General features: G+C 53.9%; 1 protein-coding gene across 1 annotated transcript; it reads left to right on the forward strand.

Annotated features, from left to right (window-relative positions):
* The first annotated feature begins 855 nt into the window (after positions 1–855).
* Positions 856–14199, forward strand: IP6K3 (inositol hexakisphosphate kinase 3). The gene is made up of 5 exons (XM_008066836.1): positions 856–1057; positions 8471–8684; positions 9949–10124; positions 11313–11488; positions 13732–14199. Exons 1-5 carry the CDS (start codon positions 859–861, stop codon positions 14197–14199), a joined length of 1233 nt encoding a protein of 410 aa, XP_008065027.1. The 5' UTR covers positions 856–858.
* Positions 14200–14652: the final 453 nt, after the last annotated feature.

Consider the following 14652-nt stretch of genomic DNA (forward strand, 5'->3'; position numbering starts at 1 on the left):
CACCCCAGCGTCAACCTGCTGGGCTCAGGCGATCCTTCCACCTCAGCCTTCCAAGTAGCTAGAACTACAGGCTCACTCTACCATGTACAGCTAATTTTTGATTTATTGTAGAGACGAGGTCTCACCAAGTTGCCCAGGCTGGACTCAAACCCGTGGGTTCAGGCAATCCACTCTCCTCAGCCTCCCAAACTGCTGGGATTACAGACTGAGCCACTGAGCCCAGCCAACTGTTGATATTTACATTCAAAAAGTACAAAACGTTATTTAAAGTCTCTTTTTCAACTGAACACAATGGCTCATGCCTGTAATCCCAGCACTTTGGGAGGCAGAGGCAGAGGCTTACCTGAGCCCACAGGTTTGAGACCAACCTGGGCAACTTGTGTCTACAACAAATCAAAAAACTAGCCGGACATGGTGGTGTGTGCCTGTAGTTGCAGCTACTTGGAAGGCTGAGGCGGAAAGATGGCCTGAGCCCAGCAGGTCGAGGCTGCAGTGGCTGTGAGCGTGCCACTGCACTCCAGCCTGGGTGACAGTGAGACTCCTACTCAAAACTAAGTAAATAAATAAGTCTCCATCTCACCCCTGCTCCATGGAGACAACCCATTACCAGTTTCCTGCAACGGATTACTCCAGAAATAATGGCTGGGTCGAGGCTGGGGACTGTCCAGGCTCTGCTGTCCATAGGCCCTCGCTCACGTGTAACTTCCACCTTCCTCCCCTGTTTCCAGAGGCCCCGCTGACAACCCTCAGGCAGGAGGACGACCATGCTATGACAGCAGTGAAGTGAAGGCCAAGAAGGAGAAAGTCGAGGACTGCTGACAGCCTGTGCTGCACCCAGGAGCTGCTACTTTTACTGCCATGGTTGTGCAGAACAGTGCGGACGCTGGTGATGCCAGGGTGGGCGTGCAGCTGGAGCCCTTCCTGCACCAGGTCGGGGGACACCTGAGCGTCATGAAGTACGACGAGCACACCGTGTGCAAGCCCCTCATCTCCCGCGAGCAGAGGTTCTACGAATCCCTGCCGCTGGCCATGAAGCAGTTCACACCGCAGTACAAAGGTGAGGGTCCTGCAGCCAGGCTGCGTCCCGGCATCACCCCCACCCTGGGCCTGGGCTCACCTGCACAGCTGGGTGTTCTAGGGTTGCCATGGAGACAGGCCCCCTCCTGGTGGGGCTGGCCCTTACTGGCCTAGTTCCTCTGAACTCTTCAAGACTCAGGGTCTGGAGTGTACTGCTGTTAGGCTTCCCTACAAATGAGCTCAAGCCACCAGGCTTCGAGGAATTGAGGAATTGGGAAGGGAATAAAACAACATTCCAAGTCAGGCTCGGTGGCTCAGCCTGTAATCCCGCACTTTGGGAGGTTGAGGTGAGTAGATTGTCTGAGCCCGCGGGTTCGAGACCCGCCTGGGCAACTTGGCGAGACCTCATCTCTACAATAAATCAAAAATTAGCCGGGTGTGGTAGCACGCGCCTGTAGTTCCAGCTACTTGGAGGGCTGAGGCGGAAGGATCACCGGAGCCCAGCAGGTCGGGAGCCCGCTCCCGAGCCACTGCACTCCAGTCTAGGTGACAGAGTGAGACTCCAACTCAAAAAAAAAAAACAAAAACCCAGGACAGATAGAGGCCTCTTAAGCTCCCTCTGAAAGCCCAGGTGGGTGGCAGGAGCCTCAGGCCTAGGAAAGGGTGTGCAGGAACTGGGACATGGCTTGTTCAGGAAGCTGGAATTTCCACCCATACTCAGGAAGGGACAAAGCAGGGGAATAGGCTGCCGCCCATGTGTGACCAAGGAAGCTTCTGCATGGGCCTGGATCTGACCACAAGGTGAGTAGGAAGGGTGCTGTCTGCTGACCTCCGGGCAGGGGCTGGACTACCCAGGGCAGACTCACACCCAGCCTTTGGTAAATGAGGCTCATGGGGTCAGGGCGTGACTGCCAGGCCACCAGCCTGGCACTGGGATAAGAGCTCAGAGAAAAGACCTCCTCAGAAGACTTTAGATTTCATGACACAAGCAGTAGTCCTTGTTGTTTAAGTGTCTGTGGTAAAGGTGATAATAGTATCCAGATACTAGCATTGAAAAGACTACTTGCATTTCCATGAGCAAGATAACCGGCAAGGATGGGCCTCTCTGCACTGTGTTTCTCAAGGTGCAAACTGGCCTGGTCAACCAACTTGACCAGCATCACGTGTGTGTGCATGTGGGCATGCTTGCACGCATGTGCACCCAGGTGTGAATCAGAATCCCTGGGGCCCTGGGACAAGGCCCAGGAATCCGTATCTAGTATGGTCCAGACTTGCCACCGGGGGGGGACCAGGACCTAGAGCCCCAGGCACCACCTCTGAGCATTGCTTCCCCCATGCCTGGCCTTCAGATTGGCCTGCCAGGACCTTCTGAGAGTCTAAGACAAGACAGATCATCATCACACGCTGAGAGATGCAGGAGGATGGCCCGTGGGCCCGGGACGGCCTCCGCTCTCCCCTGGGGTCTCCTGGGGCGCAGGCTGGTGCTGCCTGGCTGGTTGTGGGTCATTGCCCATCTTGTCAGAGCACCCACTGGAATTAATGTCTGTCCCTTTCACAACTGAACTCGGCCCAGCAAAGGGGAGGCAGGGCCGTATGTGGGGTGGCCTCCCACCAGTAGTACTTCACGCTTACTCCACACACTCTGGAGCTGAGATGGAATGCGGGGCAGCCGCAGGCAGAGAGGGAGAGGAAGAGAGGTGGCCTGGTCTTTAGGAAGCCATCCTGGTCCCCTCCCCTGCTCCCTGTCTGCATGGCAAAGCCTCTAGGAGGGTGGGAGGACCCCACTCTCAAGTGCACACTGGCACTGGTCTGCTGTCCTGTCCTCCACTCTGCCTGCCTTTCCCTTCGGGCTGGGCCCAGTCCAGTGCTATCCCCCTTGGGGCTCTGCTAACTTGATAAATTAATTTGAGCCAGAGAGTCACAGCCAAATATATCAGCCACAGAGGATGCTTCAGTGTCTGCCTTTGGGGCTTCACACAGGAGATGGTGTTTCTAAACCAATCAGGAGCAGTTCTGTGACATCCTTCCGATGAGACTCCACAACTGACCACCTACCCTGCCCGTGGGTGGGGGGAGACAGAGCTGTGGGCTAGGGCTACATGAGGTTTTGATGAAGCAGAAACGCTGATTCACTCACCGACCAGAACAAGACTCACACAGGGCCCCTGTCCAAGCACTGACTAATGAAACACACACATTTAAGGAGACCTGGGGAAAGGCCCAGAACAGGACTCACGTTCTCAGACACCTGGGTAGAGATGGGAGGACAGGGGGCTGAGTGCAAGTGTAGGTGGACAAGTCCCTGAGAGGGTTCCCAGATGGTGCAGGCTGCTTGTATCACCAAAGAAAAATCATATCAGCTAGCTTAGTGTCTGCTCTGTGTCTGATACCACTGCAAGTGGTTTTTGGGCACTGATTCAAGCAATCTTCACAACTTGCGGAGGTGGGAACCTTTATGTCATAGATGAGGAAACTGAGGCACAGAGGGCTTACCTGGCTTGCCTGAGGCCACACAGCTAGTGGGAGGTGGTGCCAGGACTCGAAGCCCCAGGTCTGGCTCCCTAGTGTGGGCTCTTAGCCATACTGGCCCACTCCACCCAGCTACACTGTTACTGAAGGGATGGACTCAAGTGTCAGCACTCAGGGGTCCTCCAGCTCGAGGAGGGAGCCAGTGACCTCAGGTCAGGGAGACTCGAATCCCCATGAAGCTGCCACAGAGGTGGGTCTACCCTTTCTCCTCGATAGGGACAGAGACCCAGAGACAAGGGGGCCATTTCTGAAGTGACCACTGCATGCCACGGAGCACACCCTCTCTTTCTGCTGGCCTGCACCATGATGGAAGGATGCCATTCCAAAGGGCAGCCTCCTTTGCCAGAAAGCTCACCTGGGACCTTTGCCGGGCTTCTCAGGCAGAACAGCACCTTGGGGCCGCATCCCCTTGCCTCCCAGCCCGCCTGTTGGCTTTGGGCAGATGGGGACATAGCCTTAGGTCCAGTTGGTTAATGGCCGAGCCGCTTCATATTACAGACAGTGGTGAGTAAATGCTCTCATAAGCTTAAAAATAAATACATGACAGAGTACTCACTGGGACTCAGGAAGCTGCTCGGCCAAACCAAAATTGCTGAGATGCTCTGGGCATGCCAATTGTGGCAGTAAGCACTCCTGTCTGCCTAGCTGGCATGGTCTCCAGGTGAGGGGCTAGTGGGAAGACAGAGCAGGGCTCTAGCTGGATCCCGCACGTTCCTGGTCAGGAGAGCTCTAGGAGCCCAGGGGTCTCCAAGGCCTCAATCCCACAGACAGACGGGGCCAGCCAGAGGCCAGGCTGGAGTCCAGGTGGCTCTTGATGAAAAGAACAAGTCAAGCACCAAGGAGTCTGGGTTCCATGATGTGCTGCTTTATCAAGGGCAGGCAACCTGAGCCTGTTTGAAAGAGCACGATCTGCTCTGGGCTCCAGACTTTGGAGGGGAGGGCTGGGCCGAGGGAGAGAAGGAGAAGGAGGGGAAGAGACAGAGAGACAGAGGGAGAGAAGGCGAAGGAGGGGAAGAGACAGAGAGACAGAGAGAGAGAGAGAGACAGACAAGAGCCGGAGACAGACACCACCCGTCAGAGGCACGCAGAAAGACAGAGAGAGAGGCAGGGACGCAGAGCATGGCTGTGTAGCTCTGACAATATGAGAAATGGAAATGACTTCTGGATTTTATTGGTTTTGGGTTATTTGCACCTCTGCTCTCCTCCATTTACTCAGACACTCAGAACTGATGAGATCAGACAGGAGCTGGAGCCTGGGGAAGCGGGTGAAGGTCACGTTCCTGTCCCTCCAAGGAGGCCTCCCAGACCCAGGACTGTGGCTGGCCTGTCACCACAGCCTCATGTGTGGAAAGGCCAGGGGGCTGCTGGGTGGCAGCTTGACCAAAAAACCTGTGACTGGCATACCTTCCTGGGCACCAGAGCAGCTGGGAGGCCTCTGAGCTTCCCAAGGGTGGGCACAGAGGCCAGTTAGCTCTGTCCCCTTCGGACACCCGAAGGGATGGGCTCCATGGCCTAGTGCTGGTTTCCAGAAGGTCAGAACTAGCACAATGACCCTCCATCCCCGAGGACATAGGGCTGGGAATGTAAACACCACGCCCTCCTGGCTTGGTGCTCCCAGCCCTTGGTGCTGACAACCCTCTCCTGAGGTGGAAGAAGCACGGCCTCTCTGTTACCTCCCATGGAACAGAATGGCCAGAACAAATGTGATTGGGACACAGCATGAATGTTTATCTTGCAGACTCAGGGTAAACATAGCGTGACGACACCAGACCCTCCCGAGAGTCCTTGGCTCTGTGTAACCGCTTGTCCCTTCTTCTGCACCCATGTCCAATGTAGCCTTCTCAGAGCGCCTCCCATGCCAACCACGTGACCTTGGGCAGGTTATTCTATTTCTCTGAGCCTCGGCGTCCACCGTCACTGGCCTTACAGGCATGTTGTGACATAGCAAAGAGAAAGCACAGTGCCACCCATGGCAGGTGGGGATACAGGATGGCTGTGACGCTTCGTGATTCCTTCCCAACTTGCCATCAGCCCCTTCCCCTCACAAGTAGGACAGCTGTGCTGGGCTTGGCCGGGGATGACTACTGGAGGCGGGCAACTGGTAAAGTGCCAGGTTTAGGGACAGTGTTATTGTTACCGTCGTGATTACTTCACAGGACATGGGAGCCTGGGACAAGGTGAGCGAAAGCGGAGTTTTCTTAGGAGCTGGTGAGGACTGAATGTCACTCTCAGGCTGCAAAATGAGGGCACTGGGAATCTGAGATGACAGGACCGGCCCAGGGAGACCGCTGAGCTAGGCACAGGCAGCTCTGGAGAGCGACTTGCTAAATTATAGAGCAGCTTTGAAAATGAGTGTCTGTGCTAGCCAGCCAGGAGGGCCTGGGCAGGCACGCACGCAGGGAGATCAGCTGCCTTCATGGCTTGCTCAGCAGAAACTGCCACTTACTCTGAGAAGGTGACCAAGTGGCCAGGGGAGGAACAAACACCTTGGCAAATACACAAACATATGCGCCCCCACTCTCAGTTGGGGTCCCAGAGAAAACAAACTGTACATGCAAAAGGGGTTCAGCCAGGCTCAGTGGCTCAGCCTGTAATCCCGCGCCTTTGGGAAGCTGAGGTGAGTGGATTGCCTGAGCCCATGGGTTCGAGACCCGCCTGGGCAACTTGGCGAGACCTCATCTCTACAATAAATCAAAAATTAGCCGGGCGTGGTAGCACGCGCCTGTTGTTCCAGCTACTTGGAAGGCTGAGGCAGAAGGATCGCCGGAGCCCAGCAGGTCGAGGCTGCGGTGGCCGGGAGCGGCCACTGCACTCCAATCTGGGCGACAGAGTGAGACTCCAACTCAAAAAAAAAAAAGGGAGCCGGGCTCGGTGGCTCAGCCTGTAATCCCGCACCTTTGGGAGGCTGAGGTGAGTGGATTGCCTGAGCCCGCGGGTTCAAGACCCGCCTGGGCAGCGAGACCTCATCTCTACAATAAATCAAAAAATCAGCCGGGCGTGGTAGCGCATGCCTGTAGTTCCTGCTACTTGGAAGGCTGAGGCGGAAGGATCGCCGGAGCCTAGCAGGTCGAGGCTGCGGTGACCGGGAGCGGCCACTGCACTCCAGTCTGGGCGACAGAGTGAGACTCCAACTCAAAAAAAAAAAAAGGGTTCAATGAAGGGAATCTTCAAAAGGAACTCTCTGCAGAAACACATGCAGGACTCAAGAACAACCAGGGATGGGGCTCTCAGCAACACAGGAGAACCATAACCCTCCGGCCAGAATGCCAAGGTGAGGGAACCATATCAGGGACCCAGCGAAAGTGGAGACCCCAGAGGAGCACGGCACGATATGAACACAGACCAGCCCTGGTGGACCAGGGAGGGTACCAGAGAAATAAGACTTTCTCCTCCCACATTCCTGGCTCCTGCCAGTGCCCCCCACTGGGCAAACCCTCTGGGAAACCAGAGGGCAAGGAAGCCACTAGTAAACTCCACAGGCAGCCAGCAGGACAGAAAGGGTGGAGAGTGGACAGTGAGATGGGTACAGACAGAGAAGACCCTCTCAACAGCTGCAGGAAGGAGGGGAGACTAGTACTCCCACCTCCGGCCCTTACAAACCCACAGCATGGCCACCCACTAGAGGCCGGGTTCCATGGAGGAAGGCTCAGGCTCTGCCACCAGAGCAAGGAGTCTAGAGGGTGCCACAGAGCTGTCAATGTGCCTGCCACAGCTAACTGCCCAGCTGGCCGGTGCCCTGGGAAGAACTCCCATTAGCACGTTTGTCAAATGGGCTTCCGGGTACCCTTGACTTCTACAGCCAGTGGCTTCTGTGCCTTGAGTATTCAGATGACAGGAGGTACAGTAGCTGGGGAACCTCAAAAGTCTTCTGTTCCACCAAAGAACCACGTGCCACCAGGCATCTTCATGTGCGATGCAGCCAACAGAGGGAGTGGTCGACCCCCCACCAACTGCCCTGCATCTGTGTGGAAGGGCAGAGATGGGGGAGTGGGGGAGGGGATAGCCAAGAGTCCTGAGCCCTAGAAGTCTCTGTGAGGAAGGCTTCCTAGAAGAAGCCTGTCAGATAAAGATACATGGGAAGAAAGGGGTGATACAGGAGGCAGAGGGGAAGTGGGAGAAGTGGGGTGGGCCCCGACTTCCCTTCCTGCCGCCTGAGGCAGAGGCCCCTTTGCAGGGCACCAGCTTGGGCACAGCTGGGCTGGCTGTGGTGTGACCAGAGGGTGTGCCTGTGCAGAGAGGAGTTGGAATGCAAGGACAAATGTATGGGGCTGGCTTTGTTTAAAGCGTGAAGGGAACCGGGCTTGGTGGCTCAGCCTGTAATCCCGCGCCTTGGGAGGCTGAGGTGAGTGGATTGCCTGAGCCCGCGGGTTTGAGACCTGCCTGGGCAACTTGGCGAGACCTCATCTCTACAATAAATCAAAACTCACTGAGCCCACTGGTTTGAGACCCACCTGGACAACTTGGTGAGACCTCATCTCTACAATAAATCAAAAATTAGCCGGGCGTAGTAGCGCGCACCTGTAGTTCCCGCTACTTGGAAGGCTGAGGCGGAAGGATCGCCAGAGCCCAGCAGGTCGAGGCTGTGGTGACCAGGAGCGGCCACTGCACTCCAGTCTGGGCGACAGAGTGAGACTCCAACTCAAAAAAAAAAGCACGAAGGGACAGAGAAGTGGGGTGAAGCTGAGGATGTGCCAAGATCAGCTCAAGGCAATTTTCTATGAGCTCCATGGCTCTGGGCTCATCCTGGGACAGGATCCAGTCTGGGTGAAACCAGGCCAATCCCACAGCTCTTCCTTGACAGAGGGTATGGGAAAGGGGAGAAGTCGACCAGGCCATTAAGGTAAATTCCAAACCTGTCACCCACCGCCACGTGCCCATGGAGGTGCTGTCTGACCTCTCCCTTCCCTCCCTGTGTGTTCTGCAGGCACCATCACAGTGCACCTTTGGAAAGACAGCACTGGCCACCTCAGCCTGGTTGCCAACCCACTAAAGGAGAACCAGGAGCCCTTCAAGGTTTCCACAGAGTCGGCGGCAGTGACCATCTGGCAGACGCTCCAGCAGACCACAAGCGGCACCAGTGGCGCCCATGCCCTCGCCAGCTGGCCACATGCCCAAGTGGCACGTTTGCCCAAGGAGAGGTAAGGCCACCGCACAGGATGGCAGAAACCCAGCGGCGTATCCCTCAGCAGGGGCCAGTACTGCTCCCACCTGTACCCCAGGCAACCACACCCCGTTAAGGCTGACAACGAGAAAATGAGAAATTCAGATGCAGGCTCTGTCTAGAATAGCCAGTGTGACCAAAGAAAGGGGTGGATTTTCTTTATGCCACTTCTACAGGGAGGATTACGAGGTATTTTATCTCAGAAGCTGATGCACAGGCAGATTCTACCCAGAATGGGTATTCAGTACATATTTGTTTAATTAAATACCAGTTTCACTGAGACCATCAAGCGTCTCTGGAGGAGAATGTGCAGAACAAAAACCCCAGAATAGTTAATATAAAGGAAAACTGTGGCTAATTGCTCTCAGAAATCACTTCTTTTCTTAGCAGAAAGGACTGGACGGATGAGCAGGGAGGTCAATGCAGCCACTCAGTGGGTCCCTGGAGACATGGCGGGGGGTCGCTGAAGAGAGGCCTCCAAAACCTTTCAGTGTCAGCTGACCTTTCTCAGATGAAAAGGATCCCTGGGGATTTTTTTTTACCATTTATGGGAAACAAAAGGGAGCTAATACAATGAAAATACCTCCCTTCCCAAAGGAGCACAGCAGATCTAATTAAGCCTCTTGGCTCTGCTTCAGGAAGCCAGGCACATTATCTCCATTTCACAGATGGGGAAGCCGAGATGCAGAGAGGACAGGAGCCAAGGTTCTGGGGCTCCCCCTGCACCCCCAACTCCCTACAATTTGTGAGGTCTCAGGGAGAGAATGACCCCCAGAGTGTCAGTCTAAATCCCAGTCTTGTGATTCTGGTTGGGGCTGCTGCCCAGAACTATGTTGCCTCGATAGTAAGATCAGGGCAAACCCTTCAGGTCCCCTCCCACTGTGGGAGCTTTTCTGTCCTCTCAATAAACCCTGCTTAAAAAAAAATAGTAAGATCACTAATCATCTAGACCACTTACAAGTAAGTTTAAATCGCCTGAACTCTCTGAGAGGGTGACACACTCTGATGAGTTATTCCCAGGTTTAGAGAAACCCCCTAAGGACTGCAGTGAAGCATGATCTGGTCCCCGACCCAGTAGGGCAAGGAGGGCACTCCAGGCCCCACAGAGTGCTCCAGCAGACTGGTGAGAGTAGCCTGGGACAGCCCCCTCAGAGCCTGTCCCAAAGAGCCCAGCCAGTCACAGACATGGGCACCTTCTCCAGACCTCTGCATTGACCGTCATGTGCTTCCCTCAACTGCAGCCCGGCCAAGACGCTCCTGAGGTCTGAGTCCCACCTCAAAGTTCAAGTCTCCTCGCTGGTGGAAGATGCTAATGGAAACCAGATTGAGAGGAAGAGCTTCAACCCGTGGGGCCTGCACTGCCACCAGGCCCACCTGACCCGCCTGTGCTCCGAGTACCCGGAGAATAAGCGGCACCGTATCCTTACCAGCCTTTCCCACTGCACGGGGTCCCAAGGGAGACAAAAGAGACAGAGAGACAGAGAGACATGGGGACAGGGGTAGGAAAGGGAAACAGATACATACGGGGGCCAAGGAGGGTGGGCACAAACCCTCAAACCTGGGACCTAGCGGAAATCAGCTCCCTCCAAAAGAGAAATCAGACAGACGTTGGACTAGAAATGAGGCTGTGCACAGAGCCCCTGGTGGGGCCACTGACTGTACATTAAGCATGGGTTGCGGTGGGGGTCTCTGTGGTCAGACAGGAATGATTAATGCTGGGTAGGAGCAGCAGCAGGTTCAGAGAGCTGGATGGGTCCCCAGCCCCAACCTCCCTTCTATCTCTCAAACCCTCCCTGCAGGTGTCCTCCTGGGGCCCTGGAGTGAGAGAAGCATGTGCCTCCCCTTTAGGGAAGTGCCCTCAGGGTAGACCCTGGGAAGAGGCCCCCTTCCCCACAGGGAGCACATTTGGGTCTGAAATGCCCCTTCATCACCACTAGGCTCCTTCCTGCAAACGCGTGGCTGGCTTCACAGTATTTAGGAAGACACATCTGCAAACCTAATCCCTAAGAAGCTTTTGCAGGATAATTACTCCACTGAAATTAATATTCTTGCAACTCATCTCCAAAGCTAACATCAACCCACTTCGCCCAAAAGGTATTGGTCCATTCAGTGACTGGAAGTTTTAGCCTTATGATTTTCTGCCATAAAATGTAAATTGGGCATGGCCTGCCAGGGATTTCACGCCTGCATTTAAATTTCAACCTCAGAGCAAAACGTAAAAAGAAAAAAGCTCACATACTCATAAACTCCCCCTAAATAAATGGACTTATTAGAGCAGCCTGCAAAGCTAATACCTTGAATTCTCTTTTTTTTTTTTTTTTAGGTTAGAAAATATAGTTTATTTAAAAGTAAATTGGATGCCTGAGCCCACGGGTTCGAGACCCGCTTGGGCAGTGAGACCTCATCTCTACAATAAATCAAAAACACCAAGCCCTGCCTACCTTGAATTCTTAATAGCAAGGATGAGCTTGTGTGTAAGGAAGGAAGGAGTGAAAGAACGAATACCCCAAATCGGGTATGTCTAGGCAGCTTCCCAGTGTACAGAGGTCTCTGGTGGGGCAAAGCCTCGAAATCCTTGGAGCCTTCCTTAACTAAGTGTGACTAGGGTTCTTGCTGCTGGAAAACGTAGTGTCGCAGTACACGTATCCCTGCATCCTGGACCTGAAGATGGGGACCCGGCAGCACGGCGATGACGTATCCGAGGAGAAGAAGGCCCGCCACATAAGGAAGTGTGCACAGAGCACCTCAGCCTGCCTGGGCGTGCGCATCTGTGGCATGCAGGTAGGTCATGAGGGCACGCCTTGGTAGGGGAGGTGGCACCCTGGCATGTCCATGGCAGGGCAAGGGTGTCTCCCAACTAGATACCACTGCCCCCACTGCAGAACTCTTCACATTGTTTTTTTTTTCGGGGGGGGTTGAGTTGGAGTCTCACTCCTTCACCCGGGCTGGAGTGCAGTGGCATGCATGCTCACGGCCACCCCAGAGTCGACCTGCTGAGCTCCGGCGTTCCTTCTACCTCAGCCTTCCGAGTAGCTGGAACTACAGACACGACCTACCACGCCCCAGCTATTTTTTATTTTATTGTAGAGATGAAGTCTCACCAAGTTGCCCGGGCTGGTCTCAAGCCCACGGACTCCGGCAATCCACTCTCCTCGGCCTCCCAAAGTGCTGGGATTACAGGCTGAGCCACCGAGCCCGGCCGAGCCCTTCACTTTGGGGAAGCAACAGAGGACGAAGCCAGGAGCCACTCTTTCAACAAGAGCATGCATATCCTGGTCTATGACAGGCTGGGTTTTTTCAGGATAGTGGTGTCAAACACCCACTACTTTGAACTCGATCTCAGTCTCTGGCAGCTGAAACTTTCCACAGTGGCCACGTGGCTGCTGCCCATGTTGTGAAGAGACCTTTGATGACAGTGTGTGGGCAGGGACGGGAGGAAGAACTAAGAGAAGGAGTTTCTTGCTCACTCTGCAGCTTCCTGAGTTTCTCCTCCTCTTGGAGGATAGAGCTGGGGCCTCTCCTTCTCAGATGCTGTGCAGCAGTGTGCTCTTTGAATTCCTCTCAGCCATTCCCTCGTCTTCATTCACTCTTTTGGCTTCTTTTTGCTGTCCGTCTGGTTAACAAAGTGGGGAGGTCATGATCTGCCAACCCCAGCCAAGGAATGGTTATTCTCAATAGCCCTGTCTCCGTGCCTCACTCCTGCTGCTGTGATGTGGCTGATGGCAGGGGCTGCGGGAACAGGAGGAAATAAACTTTCTCCACTTGCTCCCTCATATAGTCTGTCTACTCAAAGCAAAACCAGACACCGACTTGACGGTAAACGTTATAGCTTTCCTTAATTGAAACTGCCACCCCTTGAAGCTGGAAGTGCAGTCTATAAATTTGTTGCACAGATGTCCCTTGGAAAGCCTGGAACGCAGTCCTCAAGAGAATGGAGTGTGATGATTTGTGGTGTAAACGGAATCTCTCTCTGGACCTCAAATCTTCTGAAATTGATCTGATTTATTTAGAAACCGACGCCTGTCATGTATTTATGACGGCTAATTTAGCAGCCAATCTCCAGCCCTCCAAAGGCAACAAAGTCTATCGTCTCTTTCTCGTTTTTCCAACACTGGCTTTCTGTAAACATATCATATAATCCGAAGGCAAGAAAGACCTGAGAAACTGTCATGGCCCTGCTAGGTGTGCCAACCAGAGGGGTGCCAAGTCCCCCGCTGACCATGCTAGCCGCTAGCCTCAGTTCAGCCTGTGTGGCTGCCTGTGCCATCTGAATGAAGTGGGGGCGGCTGCCACTGTCCCCCATCAGCATCTCTCTTCCATCTGCTCCCGTCTGGTGGCCAAGACATGACAGGGGAGGGGAGGGATGACGATGCCAAGGAAAGGAGCCATCAGCCCCACAGGGTTGCCGTGAGCCTCCCTTCTCCACCGGGCTCTCCCCAGCTGCACTGGCTATGGACCGCTCTGTCCACACCTGATCTGCCTGCTTTTTATCTTCAAACAATTCACCCCACTCCACCCTGAGAGCCATTTCTGTTTCCTTGGATTCTGCAGAGAAAGGACTTTATAAACTTTGTTGGGGAAAATTTAATCTGGTTGGCTTTCCAAGGCCACTGGCTGTGATTTTGGATTCCTACTAAGGCTTTCTAGCTTGGGCTTGCTAATATTTGAACTGAAGAGGGCCAGAAGCCAGGGCTTAAATCATGCTTTGGAGGTTGATATTGGAAATTCACAAGAAAGGAGATCCAAATGCCTTTCTCGTGGGTGAGGGTCACCTCTGTGGGGTGAAGGATCTTTAGACCTTGGATTACTATTAAAGATTTGCACAGAAAGCATTTTAAAATGTAAAGGCTGCCCTAGTAGTTGATGGAAGACCATCTTCTGCTCATTTTCACCCCTCCTGCCCTGCATCTCCTGGAAATCTGCTCATAGATTATCCTGCTTTGTGATGCTGTAACCATACCACATGTAATTTTTTATAAAGTGTGCGATTCTTCACATTTTCTCTTTCTTATTTTTAATGTAAGGTTTATCAAATGGATAAGAAGCATTTTCTCTGCAAAGACAAGTACTATGGAAGGAAACTCTCAGTGGAGGGGTTCAGACAAGCCCTCTACCAGTTCCTGCATGACGGAACCCACCTCCGCACGGAGCTCCTGGAGCCCATCTTGAGCCAGCTCCGGGCCCTCCTCTCAGTCATCAGGAGCCAGAGTTCATACCGGTTCTACTCCAGTTCTCTCCTCATCATCTATGATGGGCAGCAGCCACTGGCAAGAAGCCCAGCTAGCCTGCACCCACCGGAGGCTCCACAGACGGCCCACAGCAGCTCTCCTGGGGGTCTCACCAAAGTCGACATCCGCATGATCGACTTTGCTCACACCACGTACAAGGGCTCCTGGAACGAGCACACCACCTATGACGGACCAGACCCTGGCTATATTTTTGGCCTGGAAAACCTCATCAGGATCCTGGAGGATATCCCTGGGGGAGAATGAAATTGCTTGGATTTTTCTGGGCTCAGATCTCAAAAAAGGACTCTAGACACCCCTTAGACATCTTTGTAATAATCATATCTACCTTCAAAAGCCGGCTCTATACATGGCCAACTATATCAACCACTGCTAAAGAACTCAGCTCTGCAGGTGACCCCACATACCCTGGCGTCCGGCTCTAATGCTGGTCATTGTGCAGTGGACAGCCAGGATAAAGCGGTGCCGGTCTGAAGTACACAGGAGGGGGCAGCATGAGTTAGAGGCCAGTGTTGCAGTGAGATTCTGGAGTACAGGCATCCAAAAATGCTTTCTTGTCATGCTGCAGTTCTTGCAAGCTGTCCAGCAAAAAACATGACTTGAAGAAGCTTTGAAGAGTGAGTTCATGAGCTCATGGTTTCCATCCTCGTATGGGCTGCCCGCTCCAAGGGCAGACAGAGCTCATGGGTGCCTCTCACC

This window comes from Carlito syrichta, unplaced genomic scaffold (assembly GCF_000164805.1).
Source record: "Carlito syrichta isolate Samal-C Ts95f unplaced genomic scaffold, Tarsius_syrichta-2.0.1 Scaffold309115, whole genome shotgun sequence".
In the NCBI taxonomy this organism is placed as follows: Eukaryota; Metazoa; Chordata; class Mammalia; order Primates; family Tarsiidae; genus Carlito; species Carlito syrichta.